Source organism: Equus przewalskii, unplaced genomic scaffold (genome assembly GCF_037783145.1).
Source record: "Equus przewalskii isolate Varuska unplaced genomic scaffold, EquPr2 ChrUn-10, whole genome shotgun sequence".
NCBI lineage: Eukaryota > Metazoa > Chordata > Mammalia > Perissodactyla > Equidae > Equus > Equus przewalskii.
The window spans coordinates 4,166,369-4,185,696 of record NW_027228747.1 but is presented as its reverse complement, the minus strand read 5'-3'; the positions used below and the strand labels follow the sequence as shown (position 1 = coordinate 4,185,696).

Here is a 19,328-nt window from a genome sequence, read left to right as displayed (position 1 = left end):
ACACTCCCTTGACCCTTTTGTTGCAGAGCCATGGGAAAAGTTCTGCCTGTTGTCACACTTTCTGAATGCCATTGTTAAATTCTCACGACCTTTTCCCAACCACATGCACGTGCTCGCGCGCACACACACACACACACAATCTTCCTCTTCCACAGTCTTGTCTATTTCTTTTTGTATTTCAGGGTGTCTGACATATCAGAAGATGGAGCCAAGATCCAGATTGGTGCCTTTGACTCAGATCAACTGCTGCCTTCCCCAGACAGAACCTCTGGCCTCTGGAAACCTAGATTAAACAGCTTTCTCTGACAGCTCTTCCTTTGCAATCCTTCACTCCGTCACCAGTGGAAACTTGAGAACCAACTCTAACCATCCCCATCCCCAGGTGAGGGGACTAATGGGAATACTGAGAACCTCACAGCTGCCTCCAAGTCCATTTCCTCTCAAAGTTTACTACAATTCTGACCATGTTTCCATTTTTACTGTGTAAAATAAGTCAAATATACCTAGTCCTGTATCCTAGATACAGCAGGGAGAGGGAAGAGAAGGGATAAAGGAGGTTGAGAGCTAGGATGGGAATGAGAGGCAGAGGTCTTGTGTACGAAGCAGAGCGCTAAGATTCTAGGGTCAGGCATCTCTTTCTGAAGTGATGGGGGAGTATAATGGAAGTAAACTCTATTACCAGGGAAAGCCTGGTGTGGTAAAAGAGTACAAGACGTGGATTCAGAATCCAGCATCAGCACTTAGTATTTGACCTTAAATCACTTACCTTCTCTGAACTTAAATTCCTGTAAGATTAAAAGGTATCTAAGGTCCTGCTTAAGCACCTTGAGTATGAAGGGACTCCAAGAAGTGCCCTTTGTAGATTCTTTGGTCCAGCCCTAAAGCTGTTATATTCACTTATTCTAATAGCTTGTCCGCCATTGTTGCCATTACTGTACATCACGCGGTATATTAGACGATTTACACAAAATTAACCTCAACAATTGGCAGTGATACTATTATTATTCCCATTTTACAGGTGAGAATTGACGCTTAGAAGAAATTAAATAATTTGCCCCAAACTACATAGCGAATGGCAGAGCCAGGATTTACACTAGGTCTGTCTGGTTCTCTTACCTGTTTTCTACCTGCCAGTAAAGACTACGTAAAAGAAAACTTATGGTTAAAAGGAAATGACTACCTCTTTCGGTCCGTTTTTCTCCCACTCCCACTCTCAAGAGTTTTCCTACTCCTGTTCTCAAAGCCGCAGGATACCTTATTGCTACTTTGGGCTGAAAATGCAGGTCTCAGGATTGCGGGTGTGTGTAACAGTTTAGGTCTTCCGGTCAGCCGGAACCACCCACACCGCTGCTCGTGCTGTGTGGGGTGTACCTCTTCGGATTTCCTGGAGGTGGTCCCACACTAGAGTGGCAGCTGCAGTAACCAATAGGCATAGGTATTGTTGGGCCAGAAGCCAATGGGGAGTCCGGTGAAGGAGAAGCGGCCATAATTTGTTTGAGGATGTAGCAGGGGTTTCAAGGAACATGGGGCTGTATCAGAGGTGGCGACGGCTCTGGCTGCCGGGGTTACACGCTTGCGGGCTACATACGGTGCGTGAGGTACTCAAAAGTTGCGAACCGCAGCCCAGCTGAAGCCCAAGATGTAGGCTCTCAGCCCAGCCTGACACCCCCTACTCCCGCCCTGCGTCCCCGGACCCGGCTACCCTAGCCCTTAGATGCGCCGTCTTTTTCCTAGGGCCAACAGCCTGGGCACTTTAGGGCTGGCAGCCTAGGGCCCTCTGTCATCCAGTCCTCTTAAAGACTGGGAATTAGGACGACGGCCACTTAAGTATCCTCATCTCCCACCATCCTCAATTGCAAGAAGGAATGATGGGACCTGTGTTACCGCCTACAATCTTTCCCTCCAGGCAGCTGTCCCGACCCCTCCTCACTGGTTGGCAGAGCGGCTTGGCCTTTTTGAGGAGCTATGGGCTGCTCAAGTAAAGAGGGTAGCAAGCATGGCACAGAAGGAACACCGGACTATTAAGATAGCACTTCCTGGAGGTCACAAAGTGGACGCTGTGGCATGGAACACAACCCCTTACCAGCTAGCCCAGCAGATCAGGTACCAGGCCCATTCGACACGTACCGGGATCGTCCTACTTCTCTACTTTCTCTGATGTAAGCAGGGAAAGAAAACTCTGCATGTTTTTTATTTCACCCCCATGAAGATAGCCTTTCCTGTGGATTCGTTTTTATCTGCATTAGTTTCAGAGTTTGCTCTTTCTCTATTATAGGTCCAGAAAAAAATGATAGGTTCTATTGCTCTGGTAACACATTTCCCCTTTGCAAGTTTGGGGTTGCTGAGAGATGAGTCCCTCTCTTCCCCTGTGGATTGTAACCCTGTCTTTTTCTTTATCCCCACCCCCGCTGTTGAAGTTCAACACTGGCAGATACTGCTGTGGCTGCTGAAGTGAATGGAGAACCTTATGATCTGGAGCGGCCCTTGGAGAAAGATTCTGACCTCAGATTTCTGACATTTGATTCTGCAGAGGGGAAAGCAGTAAGTTTCTTCCTTATTGGGAATACAGTAGCTACTAAACTAAGAGAGATTTAAGTGTGCAATTCTAGAATTTATTTTCTTTTGCCTCAGTTTCTCCATTTGCAATTAGGAGGAGACCTGCTACAGATTGTGTGTCTTGACTATTCCTGGCTAACCTGGAAACTTAGGATGAAAGTTTTTACTTAGCCTAGGTTTGTTAGGGAGACATTGTTTGTGCTAGTGAAAGGGAGAGATAATAAGTTGAAAACAGAAGGATAATATGCCCATCAGCTCTCCCGCCCCCCAACACTTGAGACACACAGTATAAGTCATCTGTAGCATATATTTAATTCTAACATGACTTCCACAACTGAGCACATGACCTCCTCCCCACTTTGTCTTCTTCATGTCAGCTTGGGTAATGCAGACCTCATCTATTAGGATCCAAGAAAATGGAGTTCTCGTATCACCTGTGTGTAAATGGTGACAAAATCCTAGAGGAGTGGTTGCATCATGCTAGATCCTGGAATGGAAAACATATAGGGCTAAAAGACCAAACTGTCCTTAGGAACCACTGCCTTAAGAAGATAGTTTACTCTGAAGCCCTAAAAGGAGATGTTATAGAAGTAGCAAAAGAAAACCGACTGGCCTTCTACTTTTCTGCCCTTGGACCAGGAAGCACCAAGGCGTGGGGCTGGAGGGTACTCTCTCTCTGCACTGCCTCCACTGGCCTTCTCCCTTTCTTTTCTCATTTTTTTACTTTTTATTATTTACTGGTCACCTTCAAGGTCAGGTTCCCCATTTTGCGGTAGTTGTTCCTAGAAGAGCCATACTGGTTTCACACCAGCTTCTCCAAGGAGAGGATCAGAGAGCTAGAGGTTAAAGGAGAAGGTTATGAACTCATGAACTCCTTTCTTGTGAACCCAGGTGTTCTGGCACTCCAGCACCCATGTCCTGGGGTCGGCAGCTGAACAACTCCTGGGTGCTGTCCTCTGCCGAGGTCCAAGTACAGAATGTGGCTTCTACCATGATTTCTTCCTGGGAAAGGAACGGTGAGTAGTGCAAAGAAGGAGGAGAATGATTCTGGGGTGTCCTTTTGTGGAGGAGTTCAAACCATTTTATTGAGAGACTTCAGGGGAGGGTCGAAGAGCTGCAAGGACAGTTAGATCTGACGTCCTCGGCCTGGCCGGGATCTCCTTAGCTTCACAGTTGCCAAACTGGGGTGGTTTCTTTTGTAGAGATTTCACCATATGTTACTTTATTTTTCAGCTTTTTTGAGGTATAATTGTCAAATAAAATTGTAATATGATTAAAATATACACGTAATAATTTGATATACACTTACGTTGTGAAAGGATTCCCACAATTGAGTTAGTTAACGCATGCATCACGTCACATGCTTTTTATTTTTTTGATGAACACTTAAGATGTACTCTTGGAAAATTTCAGTTACGCAATACGAAATTGTCAACTATACTCACCATGCTATACATTAATTCCTCAGACCTTATTCATCTTATAAGTAAAAGTTGGTACCCTTTTACTGGGGTGGTTTCTGGGGCCTCAGGCATGTTCAATTTGGAGGAGAAAGCTGGAGGGAGGGCCTCTCCAAGCCTCAACTGTGACCTTGGTAGCACCTTCTCCACTAGTTCGTGTTCTTCCTTTTCTGTCTAATTCTGCTTGAAACTTATTTTCTCTAGCCTTTATGAATTCTTCAACGTACACTTCATCCCTTATTACTATTGCTCTAATTTTGTCCACCCAAATTGCCTGCACTCAGCTTTTAATTTCATACATAAATGTTTTGCTCCAGCTGTAAAATTTGTACTTGATTTCCTATTTATGTTTTCTTTTAGTTTGTCTGTCTTTGCCAGTAATTCTAGATATTTCCGGAGGGCAGGATTTCACCCCCTAGCCAACAGGTGTGTCACCCAGGTGATACTCCTTAGAGGATGCAAGCCAACCATCATCTTTCCAGGACAGTCCGGGGCTCAGACCTGCCTCTTTTGGAGCAGTTTTGCCGGAAACTTGCAGCTGCTGCTCAGCCCTTCCGGAGGCTGGAGGCTTCCCAGGATCAGCTTCGCCAGCTCTTCAAGGTGGGGTGGAGACACACAGGTTTAGGAGGAAGATCCAGAGGCATGAGGGAAGAGGTGGTTCTCTCCCAGGACATCTTTATGGGAATAAAGACTTGACTTCACTCTTTCTTTCTTCCAGGATAACCCCTTTAAGCTTCGCCTGATCGAGGAGAAAGTGACAGGTCCAAAAGCAACAGTCTATGGGTGAGAGTTGCCAAGATTGAGGAAAACAGGGAGAGGTAGGGATGCACCAAGAAGGCCAGAAATGGGATAAGGGAAAGAAGATAGAAGAAAAGAAATGGGGACAGGAATTGATTTTCATCTCCCATTGCTCTCTCTGTACGATAGTTCTCTCTTTTTTTTTTAATGGTGAGGAAGATTGGCACTGAGCTAACATCTGTTGCCAAGCTTCCTATATTTTTTGTATGTGGGACACCACCACAGCATGGCTTGATGAGCGGTGTATTGGTCTGCGCCCAGGATCCAAACTTACATACCCTGGGCCGCTGAAGTGGAGCACACAAGCTTAACCACTATGCCACCAGGCTGACCCCTGTACAGTAGTTATTTTTCACTTCCTTTTTCTGTCAACTAAAGACTATGAGAGAGAAAGCTAGAAGCTCAAGAATTTGGAAACCACTGACTGGCCCCTTCTTTCTCCTAGGTGTGGCATGTTGGTTGATCTTTGCCAAGGCCCCCACCTTCGGCATACTGGACAGATTGGAGCACTGAAGCTGGTAACGGTCAGTTGGGAGGGCAGGGTTAGAATGCGACACCCATTTTCACTGGAATGAGTAGGAAAATGGGAAGATGAGCCTCTCTCTCAGTGCCGTCTCTACTCTGTTAGCTAAGGGAGGAATCTAGAAGGAGAAACATACTTAGTCTCCGCCTTCTAGAACTTCTCAGTCTGATGGCAGATACTAGACACCCTGCCAGGGCCCAGAAACCAATTCAAATTCCATGTCAGACATGGAGAGGGAGAGCATGAACAGGCTGGACAGGGTCACATAAGGGAGGCTCCTGTGGGCAGAGGGGTGTAGAACACTGTTTGACAGGCACAGGTAGAATACTCTAAGTCAAGGGCTTGCCGTTTATGAAAATACTGTTCTGGGCGAGGTGACTTGTTAGAGGAGTGGGAGCAGGGAGAGAGAAGAGAGGCAGATAGATATGTAGAGCAGAAAGCCCTGAACTGAAAACCTAGCCATTGCGTTTGGTCCTAGCTCTGCTGCTAATTAAGTATGTAACCTTGGGTAAATCTCCTTACCTGTCTTCCCCATCTATAAAATGAGGCTGTTAGTACCCGTCCTACCAGTAAATCCATGTCATAGAGACAAAACCAGTTAATGCAGGAGTGTGTGTTTGCGGAAAAGTTAGAAGTGCTATAATGCATGCTGTTTCTTGTTAGTACTATCATTCAAGGAAAGAGCAAGGAGAGACATTTGAATTTCATGTGGCCAAGAATAGGATATAGTGTGGGAGACTGAGTTTCCTAGCAGCTGTCTGGAAGATTGATAGGGGGATGGACAGACTGACATTTGACCAGAGCCTTGGGTTACTCCCCTCAGCAGTCCTTAATTAGAAAGGGAAGGAGGTGCTGGTAGGGCAGCGGTAGTGAGAATGGGGAGAAAAAGAGGTGGCAGAGTGAGGTTAGGCTTGGGCGGGGCGTATGTAGGAATCAAGAGTCAGGCACCTCCAAGGCTGTAACCATGGCAAGGGGAGCCTGGGGGATAGCAGTGGCCATCCTCCTGGTGGTGATGCTGGGAAGAGAAGTGAGAGAGATGAGGTGGGATCATTGTCAAGTGGCATACCTGTGATGCTTACACTGAGAGTATCATGTGAGGTTGAAAGAGAGGTTGGGTAGCTTCAGTTCTGCCCATCTGCCCTTTGACTCCCTGTGTCCTTCCACAGAACTCGTCATCCTTATGGAGGTCTTCAGGCACCCCAGACGTACTGCAGAGAGTATCAGGGATTTCCTTCCCCACAGCAGAGGAGCTGAGGGCCTGGGAAGAATGGAGGGAGGAAGCAGAGTTACGGGACCACCGGCGCATTGGGAAGGTACAGAAATTAGGAAAATGGTGTGTGTGGGGGGTGATGATAAGGGTTGGAGAGAGAGGAAGGAAACTGAGTGTGAAGTTGGAGCAGATTCGGAATCCAACAGATTGAGCAGCTCTGTCAGTTATTTCTTCTGGCTTCCAAAGCCCCTGCTTCCCCCTTGAAGTGACCGTTACTATTCCTGACCCCAGGAACAAGAGCTCTTCTTCTTCCATGAACTGAGCCCTGGGAGCTGCTTCTTCCTGCCTCGAGGGACAAGGGTGTATAATGCACTAGTGGCTTTTATCAGGGTAAGGAGGACCCCAGTCCAGGGGAAGAAAGACCAGAGAGGGACTAAGGGCCCAGAAGAGGCTAAGTTTTAAAAGAGGGGAATTAGGGCCAGCCCAGTGGCGCAATGGTTAAGTGGTTAAGTGCGCACGTTCTGCTTCTGCGGCCCGGGGTTCGCCAGTTCAGATCCCAGGTAAGGACATGGCACCGCTTATCAAGCCATGCTGTTGTAGGTGTCCCACATCTAAAGTAGAGGAAGATGGCATGGATGTTAGCTCAGGGCCAGGCTTCCTCAGCAAAAAGAGGAGGATTGGCGGCAGATGTTAGCTCAGGGCTAATCATCCTCAAAAGAAAAAAAAAGAGAGGACTTAGAAGCATAAATACAAATATTATAAAGTGTTGGTGACTTTTATCAAGGTATTAAAAATGTGTGGTCTGCAGTGGGAGCATAGAGTGGGAACATGGTACTTAACAGGTTGTAGCTGTGATCAGCATGACCTGAGGGCCAGGAGAATCACACAGCAGTCACCCTGCCTCCTCTCCCCCAAGTCACTCTGACATTCAATATCTTTACCCTCCTCTGCAGGCCGAGTACTCCCGCCGTGGTTTCTCAGAAGTGAAAACCCCTACACTGTTTTCTACGAAACTCTGGGAACTATCAGGGCACTGGGAGCATTACCAGGAAGACATGTTTGCCCTGCAGCCCCCAGGCTCTGACAGGCCCACTGGCTCCCAGAGCGACCACTCCACCAGCCATCCCACAGACACACTCGCCCTCAAGCCCATGAACTGCCCTGCGCACTGGTGAGCTGGGAGCCAGGAGGCCTGGGTCCTCGCAGGGCTAGGCAGCAGGGTTGCTAAATAGAAGTAAGAGAAAGTACCTTGGATGAATTCTGGGACGCCTGATTTGCGTTTTGAATCTGCCCTCTAGCTAACCATGTGAATTTGGGAAAGTCATTGTACCTCTCTAAGCCTCAGTCTCTTTATGTGTAACATCAAGGGTTTGGAACTGCTATCCGAGGTTTCTCTTTCATCTCAGTGCCTATCACAGAACAGGAGCACAGTAAATGGTATCTGTTGGCATTGCTGAGAAATTCACTTTTGAACCAGGCGGGGCTCAGCTCGTGATGAGCCAGACTGACAGGACTCAACAGGAGGGCATGCCAAGGCTGGAAAGGACCTTAGCTAATGGTGCAGAGAAGGAAGCAAGCAGAGTGGGCAGAAGAGCAGTCTTCAGGGGCTAGTTTTCCCTGCGGCCCTGACCCCTCCCCACCCCAACCTCAGCTTGATGTTCGCCCACCGGCCCAGATCTTGGCGAGAGCTGCCCCTGCGACTGGCAGACTTTGGGGCCCTGCACCGGGCAGAGGTTTCTGGCAGTCTGGGAGGACTGACCCGGCTGCGGCGCTTCCAGCAGGATGACGCTCACATCTTCTGTGCACCAGACCAGGTGGCCTTTCCCCAGCTCCACCAAAGCTTGTCTACACCACCTTCCATTTTCCCTGTGAACCACCAACAGTCCTGACCCTCAGTGGCCCTCTTTATATACTACATTTCAGCGACATTCTCTTCCCAACTTTCCTCTGTTTTTGCCCTCTTTTCTCCCCAAACTACCGTCTTCCCCAAGTTCTGTCTAGCACACACTCACCTTTATTTCCTGCCCCCAGCTGGAAGCAGAGATCCGAGGCTGTCTTGATTTCCTCCGTTCTATCTATGCTGTCCTTGGCTTTTCCTTCCGCCTGGCACTGTCCACCCGACCTTCTGGCTTCCTGGGAGAGCCTTGCCTTTGGGACCAGGCTGAGCAGGTGAGCAGGTGGTCAGGAAGCAGAGGCAGACAAACTGCTCTCCTATGGGAGGGGTCGGGAGATGGGAATCAGGATCCTCAGCAGAGGCATAGGCTGAGAGGGTCATTTGTTGGGGACTGGAGGGATATGTTGCTCATAAAGTCTAAGATAACGTAATCCTCTTTTGTCTCATTCCCTGTAAAGGTCCTTCAACAGGCCCTGGAAGAGTTTGGAGAACCCTGGGACCTCAACCCTGGAGATGGTGCCTTCTATGGGCCTAAGGCAAGCTGGGGGCCCTGGTTACAGTTTATTTGTTCATTTTTTGTTTTGTTTTACTAAATGTTTAACAAACGAAGGGATATTTTTTAAATTTTGTAGGATATAGAGAAGAGCAACACATTCTCTGCCCCCATGGAACTTATGGTCTAATGAGGGCTGTGGGAGGTAAATCGGGCATTTCAGCACCATGGGATCAGTGCTGTGTAGGTACTAAAGGAAAGGGGGTCAGGAAAGGCTTCCTACAGGAATCTCTTTCCAATCTGAAAGGTAATTGTTGGCCAAGTAAAGAGGGTGTTTCAGGAGGGAACAGTGTAGGCAGAGGCTGGGGGGAAGGGTGAAAACTCACCTGGCAAGTTGGAAGAAGTGAAAGAAGTCAAGGGAAAAAAGGACTGAAAAGTGTCTGCTGGATTTAGTAAAAAGGCTGTTAGGTTTTGAAGGACCATTTTTGATAAAGTAGGGATTGGGGGTGGAGTCAGAAGTGAATGAATGGACATAACTCTTCGAAGAACTTTGGCTTTGGCTTTTCTAAAGACAGAGGAGAGGAGCTGAAGGGCCTGGGTAGTCAAAAGAGATGCTTGTGAAGGGAGAGACTTGAGAATGTTGAAATGCTGTGATGAGAGGGAGCCTGTGTGGGTCAGGGAGAAGTTGACATTGTAGAAGGTGTTTCATTGGAGGAAAGTTCCTGGGAAGGCTTGAGGGGTGAGATCGAGAACCCTCCACAGAAGGCACCACCTTTGCCATTGTTTTGGAGGCAGGAGGAAAGGCTGGAGGTAGATGCAAGGAAGTTTATAGGTGTGGTGACAGGAAGTTGAAACATTTTCCCATCTCATGATGTCAGTTTTCTGAATTCTCCGTCGGATCGGAGGCAGGATCATTTGCTGATAGGAGTAGGGGAGAGGAGAGTTGCCAGTGAGGGGGATGAAGATACGACGAAAGAGGAGAAAGCTTGAAAATCCTTGAGGAAAACAGAGCTTATTAGGGCAGTGAGAGGATTGCTGGCAAGCAAGGGCCCAGGTAAGGTTTGAAACAGCGACTTGTGTGGTGGCATCCATCCCTGTTTTTGCATCTGTGTGATATGTGACATATTGGGCAGCACTGAGCAGTTCTTTTAGAGGCCCAAGCAGGTGGGAGGTGAGGGTGCCACCAGGGTGGGGTTTTGCCATGTGGATGTGAGAGGAGAACAGTGATAGGAGGGAAACTAGGGAGAGTGGTTACAGCGGCATGAGGGGAAGAAACAAAGGTGGGATGGGCCTGTGAACGGGAAGGAAGAAGAGGAGTTAAGGAACCTAGAGATTGAAGAGCCGTTAATAGGAATCATTCTCAGAGCCAGAAGACCAAGAGTAATCAGAGCAGGGTCTCAGGGCCTGTTTCAGAGGGGCAGCCGTTCTGGGCAATGACAGGAGGAAGGGTCTAGCCATAGTCTGGGTATGGGTAAAGGTCCCTGAGGTGGGGAGCTCAAGGAATTGAGAGGCCAGGCTGTGGATAGGTTGTTCATGTGAATGTTGATGTCCCCTAATATTATAATACCATTAAATGGAAAGAGCTACTGCAGGGTCCCCAGTGAGTGAAGTAGAGTATAATACAGCTGGGTGATGCGTATCTCAAAACAACCTGGAACATAGGTAAGGCAGGGGTAGGGGGCGGGCGAGTGGTGGGCACCAATCATGGAAGATATACTGATTCTGGTTTCTCTGGTGCCTTCTCATCCTTCTCCTCCAGATTGATGTGCACCTCCACGATGCCTTGGGTCGGTCCCATCAGTGTGGGACAATCCAGCTTGACTTCCAACTGCCCCTGAGATTTGACCTCCAGTACAAGGGGTACAGAGCCTCACTGCATCCCCTTTCTTGGCTGCCCATAGAATAGGTGGAGAACGACTTCCCCTTCCACCTTTGACCCTAAAAACTAAACCAAATCCTCTACACCCTCCCCTGCCAGGACTGAATATTTCTTGAAAACTGGAAGGTGATCTTGGGTGCATGTTTTATGCCACTTCCTGCATTCCACCCACCCTCCTTTTTCTCTCCAAGGCAGGCGGGGGCCCTGGAGCATCCAGTCCTCATTCACCGAGCAGTGCTAGGTTCTGTGGAAAGAATGTTGGGAATGCTGGCAGAAAGCTGTGGGGGAAAATGGTGAGACCTCTAACCACAGATTTCTGTTCTGGCCCTCAAGCCAGATAGTGCATGCTCCAGATCCTGGCCCCCTTTAGACTACAGCATCTGTTTCCTCCTAGAATCTGCTCCCTACAGCGACACTTACAGTCAGAGCCAGAATAATTTTCCCTCCTCTGTTCTCTCAACCAGGCCACTGTGGCTGTCCCCATTCCAGGTGGTGGTCATCCCTGTGGGGACTGAGCAAGAGGGATATGCCAGGGAGGTAAGGAGTTGGGGGTAAGGATGGGTGGAAGCAGGACTGATAGGGAGTCTGAGGCTGGGCAGTGAGTGGGTAATGGCCGTCACATGGGATAGTAAAAGGGGCACAGCACTTGGAGCCACAAGACCGAACTGGATGGCTGCCAGCCTGTGTGCTGGAAATTCCGCGTCTGAGAAATGAGACTAATCCCCGCCTTGTGGAGACTGTGTGAAAATTAAACAAATAAACAAATGTTAAATGCTGACAACAGAGCACTTGGCACAGAAAGGGGCTTGGATAAATGTTGGTTTTATTTTCCTTTCTAGAGAGAAGTAAGGATATGGAAGGTACCAGAGTTGAGCAGCTGGTTGGGTAGAGCGGTAGCTAGAAGCAGGCAGAGTCCAGGCAACTATTGGCGAACTTGGCTTCAGTAGGAGGCAGACAAAGAAGCTGTGGGGCCTGGGGAGAGGCCTCAGTGTAGAGACGAATGAGGAGGGATTGTATGAGGAGGGGTTGTCCTGAGAACTGGAGAGCTTTGAGGCAGAGGAAGGAGGAACAGCTGGGGTTTGCGGAAGAATAGTATCAGCCTGTTCTACCTCCTCAGCCTTCCATTAAATTAAGTTCCTGTCACCAAACCTCTGCCCCAGGCACAGCGGAGCCTGCGGGCTGCAGGACTGGTCTGCGACCTCGATGCTGACTCCGGACTGACCCTTAGCCGGAGAGTCCGCAGGGCTCAGCTCGCCCACTACAACTTTCAGTTTGGTAAGTGGCCACGTCAGCACAGGTCCTTGGAGCCCGACACCACTGCCCTCTACACCGTGCTTTTTTTCTGTCTGTTCAGTTTGTTCATCTGCATATTTGGGTAAATTGGGGCTCATTACTTGACTGGGCAGGAGTCAGGATTCAGGACACGTTTGGGCCCTAGGTTCCTTCACCCCCTGACAACCACCTGTGACCCTCAAACAGTTTTCTTCTGACTCTCACACTAGCTCTTGGTGTCTGTTAGGTTAATTAACCAAGGGAGCATCGGAGAGAAAGGGTCAGGAAGGGTTAATAAGGCCTTAATTAGTTAGCTTTGTTTATTCTGGACTTAGATGGAGTCAGCCCTAAGGGTGAGGAGAAAGGCCTTAAGGAGAAAATTCTAGGCCTACCTTGCTCCTTTTTCATTTTCCGAGGTTCAGAGCTCTGTCTAGAAGGCAAGGAGCAAAAACTCCTTGACCAGGTTACCTGTTCTCTAGTTTTACACACCCACGCGCCCTGCCAGCACTTAGAGCAAGCTGCCCCTTGACCTGCACGTGTATCTTCCACCCCTGCCACCCTCCCCTTTCCTTAATGTATACACACACACACACACACACACACACACACACACAGTTTCTCTCTGTGACTTCTGCTTGACCTGTTTGTCTTTCTCTGGCTAACCCTACTATCTCTGAGCCCTGACTCCTGACTGGAAGTGATAAGGCTTGTGGAATGTTTATCTCCTCAGGATGAGCCCCTAGGGAACTGGCAAGCAAGAGACAACTAAACACGTCCTTTTCCTGAACTATCTCTGGGCTCTGCTCTCACCTTTCGTAAAGATTTAGGTCTGTTAAATTTCTGCATAGCAAAAGGAAATACCCCATGTGGATAAATTTGGTTTGAGATTCCCAATCCTCCCCTCTTTCTGCAGTGGTTGGTCAGAAAGAGCAGAGTAAGAGAACAGTGAACATTCGGACTCGAGATAATCGTCGACTTGGGGAATGGGATTTGACTGAAGCTGTGCAGCGGCTGCTGGAGCTACAGAACACCAGGGTGCCAAATGCTGAAGAGATTTTCTGAGCTTCTGTATATAGATGTGACAGAGACCTGCAGGAGCCACCAACCTCCCTGAACACAAGAGAGCCCCACCTGACTGACAGAGTCTGGAGTCCCCCAGACCCCTCAGAACTTGTGTGGAGGCATGAATCTGCTGTCCTGGAAAGAGATTTGGTCTGGGGGAAGCTGCAGCTGTTTGGATGTGAGGAGAGTGAATCTAAAAATAAACTTGAAGCTACTGAGTATGTGTCTTCATCTCTGACTCCTGAGGAGGGATAAAAGCAGAGTTTGACTCTGTCTCCTCTCTTTTGTCCCAGGGTGTTGGGGAAATTGAAAAGGGGCAGCCCAGGCCTCTCACTGGGAGGGGAGCTCCCTGGGACAGATGTCTGGCTCCCCACCCTAAACTCCTTAGTGCTCTGTTTTCCCTTTCCCAATTCAGCGGGTTGTTAGATCCCTTCTTCACAGAGGGCAGCATGCAAACGGAGGAATCAAAGCATAAAATAAGGTCTCAAATATCTCTTGCTCCATGGCTCTCAGAATCAGTTTCTCTTGGGGCCATAAGAATGCCCTCCTGCCATCACCCCCATTCTTCTCAATCCTCTCAGGAGGCTCCAGGGTGAATTTGGGAGGAGTGGCTACCAGAGGAGGAGCAGCTGGGACTGAGTCATGGCAGGAAGCTGAGGAGGGCGGGAGCTATCCCAGATAACCATATAAAAAAGAACGAACCGGCCCTCAAGTTCACAACAGCAGTAGCAGCAACTGGAGAAGCAGGCTCCCAGCAACTCAGCCCTTCAAATCCAAATCTGCCTGAAGACCTACCTCCTGAGTGGCCGCTGACCAGTCCTTGCCCCAGCATGGGGACCATGTCCAGAGCAGCCTTGGTCTTGGCCTATTTGGCTGTTGCTTGTATAGCCTCCAAGGGAGGTGAGTGAGGTTGGAGTCAAGGAAGAGGTCCCGGCCAGCATGGGCCTGGGGCCTGGCTCAGCCATCCTAGATGGCTCATCACCAGCAGGGTGATTCTCATTTGGCCTCTTGTTGCTGAACAGGCTCACGGTGGGCCTGGGCGCTGGAGCCTTTAACCAGGGAGGGGGAGCAGGAGCACAGGAGAGGGGTTCCTAGAGATTGCTGCCAAGAAACACAAAATTGGAGTCAAATGGACAATTCCTGAGGGGTGGGTGGATTCACAGAGTGAGGGGCCTCTGCCTGAGGAGGATGTATATATGGGGCCTCTTAGGCCGGGGGAGGGGGTGTGGGGCCCAGGCTGCTCAATCGAGTTTGCTGACACAGAGAGCCTCGACTGACTCCTTGCCTGTTTGGAGAGGAGTTGAGAGGGTGTCGTCCTTCCACAGGGGACCAGACAAAGCCACCCTCTGTCTAGCATACACATGTTATCTGCTGGGATGCTGAACAAAATGCTACTGAGGGAAACTATTGAGATGTCATAGATGCAGTCTGTATCTCTGTAAGGCCCCATCTTGTCCCTCCTAGGTCCTAGTCTTTGTGACTGCAGATCAGCTACAAGTGATTCCTTTCCCTGTGGCTGTGGGGTGATTTGCCTCAGGAGTCCTAAACCATCCCAGTTCCCCAGGTCCTAAATTGAGACCTAAACTAAGGAGGATCAGGGACTAGCTGAAGGGAAGACACTTAAACTTCTGGGTGGGCTCCTTATCAGAAGGCCCAAAGATGTTTAAGGGCCTGGAGTTGGAGGGAGGGCAGAGGAGGTGGACAGGTAAGACTTCAACCAATTCAAGGTCTGGACTTCCTCCTCTGGAAACGAGAGAAGCGAGAGAAGCGTCTCAGCAGAGTGGCTGTGGGAGGAGACCCCAGAGGCCCTGAGGGGAAGGCACTGACAGGAGATTAGGGCCTTCCTCTCCAGCCCCAAATGTCACATTCCCTTCAGGCCCAGACTCAGGAGACCTGAAGCTTTGAGGCTGGTAGAGGTGAGGCTGTCAGAATATCACAGGCTTTCTCAGAACCCAGTCAGTCATATCTAGGTGTGTCTGAGGGGTGGATTAGGGGACATGGGGCAGGAACAATACAGAGGGCCTTCAAGTGTCTTGGTCATCTTTCCTACACTTGATCTCTACTGCCTCTCCATCCTGTGCTCAGAAGGGGCTCCTCAAAACCACCCCTGACTCACCCTTCCTCACTCCAGGCTTCAAGGCTCCAGGGCAGAGGGAGCTGGGGCCAGAGCAGCTCACCCACCACCTTCAAGAAGGTAAGAGTTTAGGCTAGTGGCATGGGATTGAGGGTCTAGGAGGAACTGTAGACTCTAACCACCTCCCCTCTTGCCTCTAGTTGGCCATGCAGCACCCCCTTCCCCACCCCTGACCCGAGCCCTCCCCATGGATCACCCTGACACCTCTCAGCATGGCGCTCAACTTGAAGGACAGAGTGAAGGTAAGTCCACCACACGCCCTTCTCAGTTACCCTTCCAGGTGCCTGGTCTGGCTTACCCCCGTTCTTCAGATGGGGAGGGGAAGAAGGCCCTGCCTGCTCTCCTTGACCTAGCTAGGAGAAGAGGTGGGCTACTCACATACTCCCCCTTCTGTAGTGCAGCCCCCCCCCCCAGGAAGCCATCCCTGTCCAAGAGGAGGAGCTGCCCCCTCCCCAGCTCCCTGTGCAAAAGGAAGGCGAGTGTTCACCCGTTCCCTCGCCTCAGCCTCCAGCCCCCATGATCTTGCTGACATCAGTCTGATCCTTGTTGCCCCTGTCTTGCAGTGGATCCCCCTCTTCCTCAGGAAGCCATCCCCCTCCAAGAAGAGCTGCCCCCTCCCCAGCTCCCTCTGGAACAGAAGGAAGGTAGGTGACTCCCTCTCCTCTCTACCTGCCCCCCCCCCCCCCGACCTTAAGTTACCTCTCTAGGCCTTCGTTTTTTCATCTGTAAAATTGGGGAAATAATACCTATTTTATAAAGTTATGAGATTAAATGGCATGAAAAGAGCATTTACTTTTACTTGCTTCTCTATTGAGCTCTTGTTTATGAATGGGAACTGAGCAGGTCCCCTCTTCTAGAGGTGCCCATCCAAACACGAGTTTTGCTTACGAATCTTCTTCTACCCTAGTAGACCCACCTTTCCCACATCAGAAGGAGATGACCTTCCCACCTAAGCAGGGAGAGGGTGAGTGACAGCTCTGGTCAGTCTTCCCCCCTGCTTTAGTTCTCAGGACCCAGGGGAGGGGAGCAGGGAGCCTGAGCTTTGGGAAGCAGCACAGGGAGCAGGCCTGATTGAGAGGGCAGTCTGTAAGGGGGACACCTTTCATGCCTCAGTTCTCTTTTCCTTTCGGTCAGTCATTCTGAAGGTAAGAGCTGCAAATTCATTTCTTCCTCTTTTCCCATACATCCTCCCAGCCCTTTCTCCTCAACCCCAAGTTCTTTCAGTCTTCCCAGCTCATCTAGCCTTTGTCTATTCCTCCACATGTTCCTCTTTCCCACTCTGTTTTCCCCATTCTAGGAAAACCAACTCCTTTCATGAGCCGTGGCACCCCAGAGGTGGAGTCTTGGAATGCAGCCCAGCACTGCCGACAGGGCCAATCCCGAGGGGCCTGGGGCCACCGACTGGATGGCTTCCCCCCTGGGCAGCCTTCTCCCAACAATCTGGACCAGATCTGCCTTCCTAATCGTCAGCATGTGGTGTATGGCCCCTGGAACCTGCCACAGTCTGGCTACTCCCACCTTACTCGCCAGGGTGAGACCCTCAATTTGCTGGAGACTGGATATTCTCGCTGCTGCCGCTGCCACAGCTACACGAAACGCTTGGAGTGTGCAAAACTCGTGGTAAGGGTTGGGCTCTTGATTCTGGGGGTATTCTTTAACCCCCAGACAGTATGTATGTGTGTGTTTTAAGGACTAGAGGCCTAGGCCTGCAGGAACCTCAGGTCCCTTTTATTGGCGCTCCCTTGGGCCTCCCCAATGTGCCAGGAGGGCAGAGGACAGCCTCTGCTTCTTTCTGCTGCTTCTTTCTTATCTACCTGCCCTGGTTCCTTTTCTGGAGCTGGGAGGAAGACAGGAATGCGGACAGTGAGCTGCTGGGCTGATCTACCCCTCTTGCTCTAGTGGGAGGATGCAATGACCCAGTTCTGTGAGGCCGAGTTCTCGGTCAAGACCCGAGCCCACCGGTGCTGCAAACGGCAGGGGGAGGCTCGATTCTCCTGCTTCCAAGAGGAAGCGCCCCAGCCACACTACCAGCTCCAGGCCTGCCCCAGCCACCAGCCTGGTATTTCCTCGGGCCCCGAGCTGCCTTTCCCCCCTGGGGTACCCACTCTGGACAATATCAAGAACATCTGCCACCTAAGACGCTTCCACTCTGTGCCAAGAAACCTCCCAGCTACTGACCCCATCCAAAGGCAGCTGCAGGCTCTGACCCGGCTGGAGGGGGAGTTCCAGCGCTGCTGCCGGCAGGGGAATAACCACACCTGTACATGGAAGGCCGTAAGTGGGCATCCCAGCCCCCCCAAGAGCCTGTCTGCCTGCCCACCCATCTCCGACCTCTGATCCCACCGGTCCATTCATCCATGTACCTCCCCACTGTGAGCATGGCTACCCATTCGTCTGCTTGTGACTGTCCGTCCATCCATTGTGTTCATCATCTGAGTCTGTTCATCTTGAGCCTTCATCCCGCACTCCTGGCCTCGTCCACCCATGATCCCACATGTGCACCTGTCCACCATCCGTCCGTCCAGCTGTGACCTCACCTGACCCTCTCCGTCTGCCGTTCCAGCTCATCTCCTGTGGGCAGCTCCAAACCTCATTTGTGCTTCCACCCTTCCGCCTTCCCAACCCCATATACCCACAGCTGCCTCCTTGCCCTCTGGTTCTCTTCCCCTCTCTTTCAGCACCTGGGGCTGGGAGTCCCGCATCTCATAGTATGGGCAATAAGGGAAGCAGAGGGTCAGGAGAAAAGGAGCCAAGTGTCCAGGCCTCTGACTTCCCTCTCTCTGGCCCACAGTGGGAGGATACCCTTGATAGATACTGTGATCGGGAACAGGCTGTAAAGACCCATCACCACTCGTGTTGCCAACACCCTCCTAGCCCTGCCCGCGATGAGTGCTTTGCCAGTCGGGCTCCCTACCCCAACTATGACCGGGACATCTTGACCCTTGACCTCAGCCGAGTCACCCCCAACCTCATGGGCCATCTCTGTGGAAATACAAGAGTTCTCACCAAGCAGTGAGTCTTGCCCAGTTCTTCCCCAACTCTCTTCCTTTCCCAAAAACCTTCCTTCTGGGGCACTCTTGGGAAGAGAAAAATCATGGTCTCTAAGTACCATTTTGATACCTGGGGATATCCAAGGAGCCTGACCCCTGCTCTTTTTCACCAACATAGTAAACAGATTCCTGGGCTGATCCGGAAGATGACTGCCCGCTGCTGTGAACTGCCGTTTCCAGAGCAGGCATGCTGTGCCGAGGAGGAGGTGAGGGATAGGGGGTCATGTTCTCCAAAGGAATGCAGGGGAAGGGGGAGGGGGGGGCTGAAACTACAGGCTACCCCTTCTCTTTAGTACCTCAAACCAGCCCAGAGAAATAATGAGGACTAGTGGAGGAGATCTTTTTTCTTGGTTCCAGAAGTCTTCATTCCTGGCCTGACCTCTCCCCACTTATAAGTTGCTATTATACCTTCTCTGGGCCTCAAGCTTCAGGCATTTCCAGATGTGCACATCTGTCCATCACAATGAATCTAGCTATGCAAGACAGCCTTGCACTCTCTCTGGGCCCCAGGAAGGGATCCATGGAGAGAGCAGTAGAAGCTGAGGGAAGGGGGACTTTGGGCACCCAAGTATCCGTGCCTGACTTCTGACAACCCCTTCCCTGTCATTTCTGCTTCACTCTTCTTCATTAGAAATCAGCCTTCATAGACGAACTGTGTGGTTCCCGACGTAGCTTCTGGACAGACTCTGCCTTCTGCTGTGACCTGAATTCTGGAGATGAACAGACCAACTGCTTTAATACTAATTATCTGAGGAATGTGGCCCTAGTGGCTGGAGACACTAGGGATGCCAAGGGCCAGGGGGAGCAGGGCCCAACTCAGGGAACAAATATCAGCCCCACCCCTGGACCCAAAGAAGAATGAGTCACCCCAGAGCCTTGGAGGATCAGACTAGGGGAACCCCACCCGACCTCACCCTCCCTGAACACTCATTACAGTAAACACCTCTTGGATTTGGCATCCTTGTTGTCTGTAACGTCTCACCCTTCTAAGCCTGCT

The 19,328-nt window shown here is 50.5% G+C and overlaps 2 protein-coding genes across 15 annotated transcripts; both read left to right on the top strand.

The window, feature by feature from the left end:
* The first annotated feature begins 182 nt into the window (after positions 1 to 182).
* TARS2 (threonyl-tRNA synthetase 2, mitochondrial) lies at positions 183 to 13,365 on the top strand. Of its 9 annotated transcripts, none has more exons than XM_070607128.1 (18): positions 183 to 382; positions 1,907 to 2,103; positions 2,418 to 2,541; positions 3,448 to 3,572; positions 4,499 to 4,616; positions 4,735 to 4,799; positions 5,260 to 5,338; positions 6,504 to 6,650; positions 6,839 to 6,937; positions 7,501 to 7,718; positions 8,199 to 8,361; positions 8,579 to 8,716; positions 8,900 to 8,977; positions 10,694 to 10,794; positions 11,005 to 11,106; positions 11,278 to 11,350; positions 11,974 to 12,088; positions 12,999 to 13,365. In XM_070607128.1, exons 2-18 carry the CDS (start codon positions 1,997 to 1,999, stop codon positions 13,145 to 13,147), a joined length of 2,001 nt encoding a protein of 666 aa, XP_070463229.1. In that variant the 5' UTR covers positions 183 to 382; positions 1,907 to 1,996; the 3' UTR covers positions 13,148 to 13,365. The 9 variants fall into 9 exon arrangements, 7 of the variants coding, with proteins under 7 accessions (XP_070463229.1, XP_008513128.1, XP_070463228.1 ...); XM_008514906.2 differs by lacking the exon at positions 183 to 382 and adding an exon at positions 1,401 to 1,589; XR_011536542.1 differs by lacking the exon at positions 183 to 382 and adding an exon at positions 1,432 to 1,589 and having other exon boundaries at positions 11,009 to 11,106.
* A 425-nt stretch (positions 13,366 to 13,790) lies between these two features.
* ECM1 (extracellular matrix protein 1) lies at positions 13,791 to 19,287 on the top strand. 6 transcript variants are annotated; one of them, XM_070607136.1, is made up of 10 exons: positions 13,791 to 14,047; positions 15,279 to 15,341; positions 15,422 to 15,523; positions 15,845 to 15,925; positions 16,189 to 16,245; positions 16,579 to 16,901; positions 17,181 to 17,555; positions 18,073 to 18,293; positions 18,450 to 18,537; positions 18,963 to 19,287. In XM_070607136.1, the coding sequence occupies exons 1-10, from the start codon at positions 13,978 to 13,980 to the stop codon at positions 19,191 to 19,193; spliced, it is 1,611 nt and encodes a 536-aa protein (XP_070463237.1). In that variant the 5' UTR covers positions 13,791 to 13,977; the 3' UTR covers positions 19,194 to 19,287. The 6 variants fall into 6 exon arrangements, with proteins under 6 accessions (XP_070463237.1, XP_070463239.1, XP_070463240.1 ...); XM_070607137.1 differs by having other exon boundaries at positions 13,830 to 14,047; positions 16,192 to 16,245; XM_070607138.1 differs by lacking the exon at positions 16,189 to 16,245.
* The last annotated feature ends 41 nt before the right edge of the window (positions 19,288 to 19,328 follow it).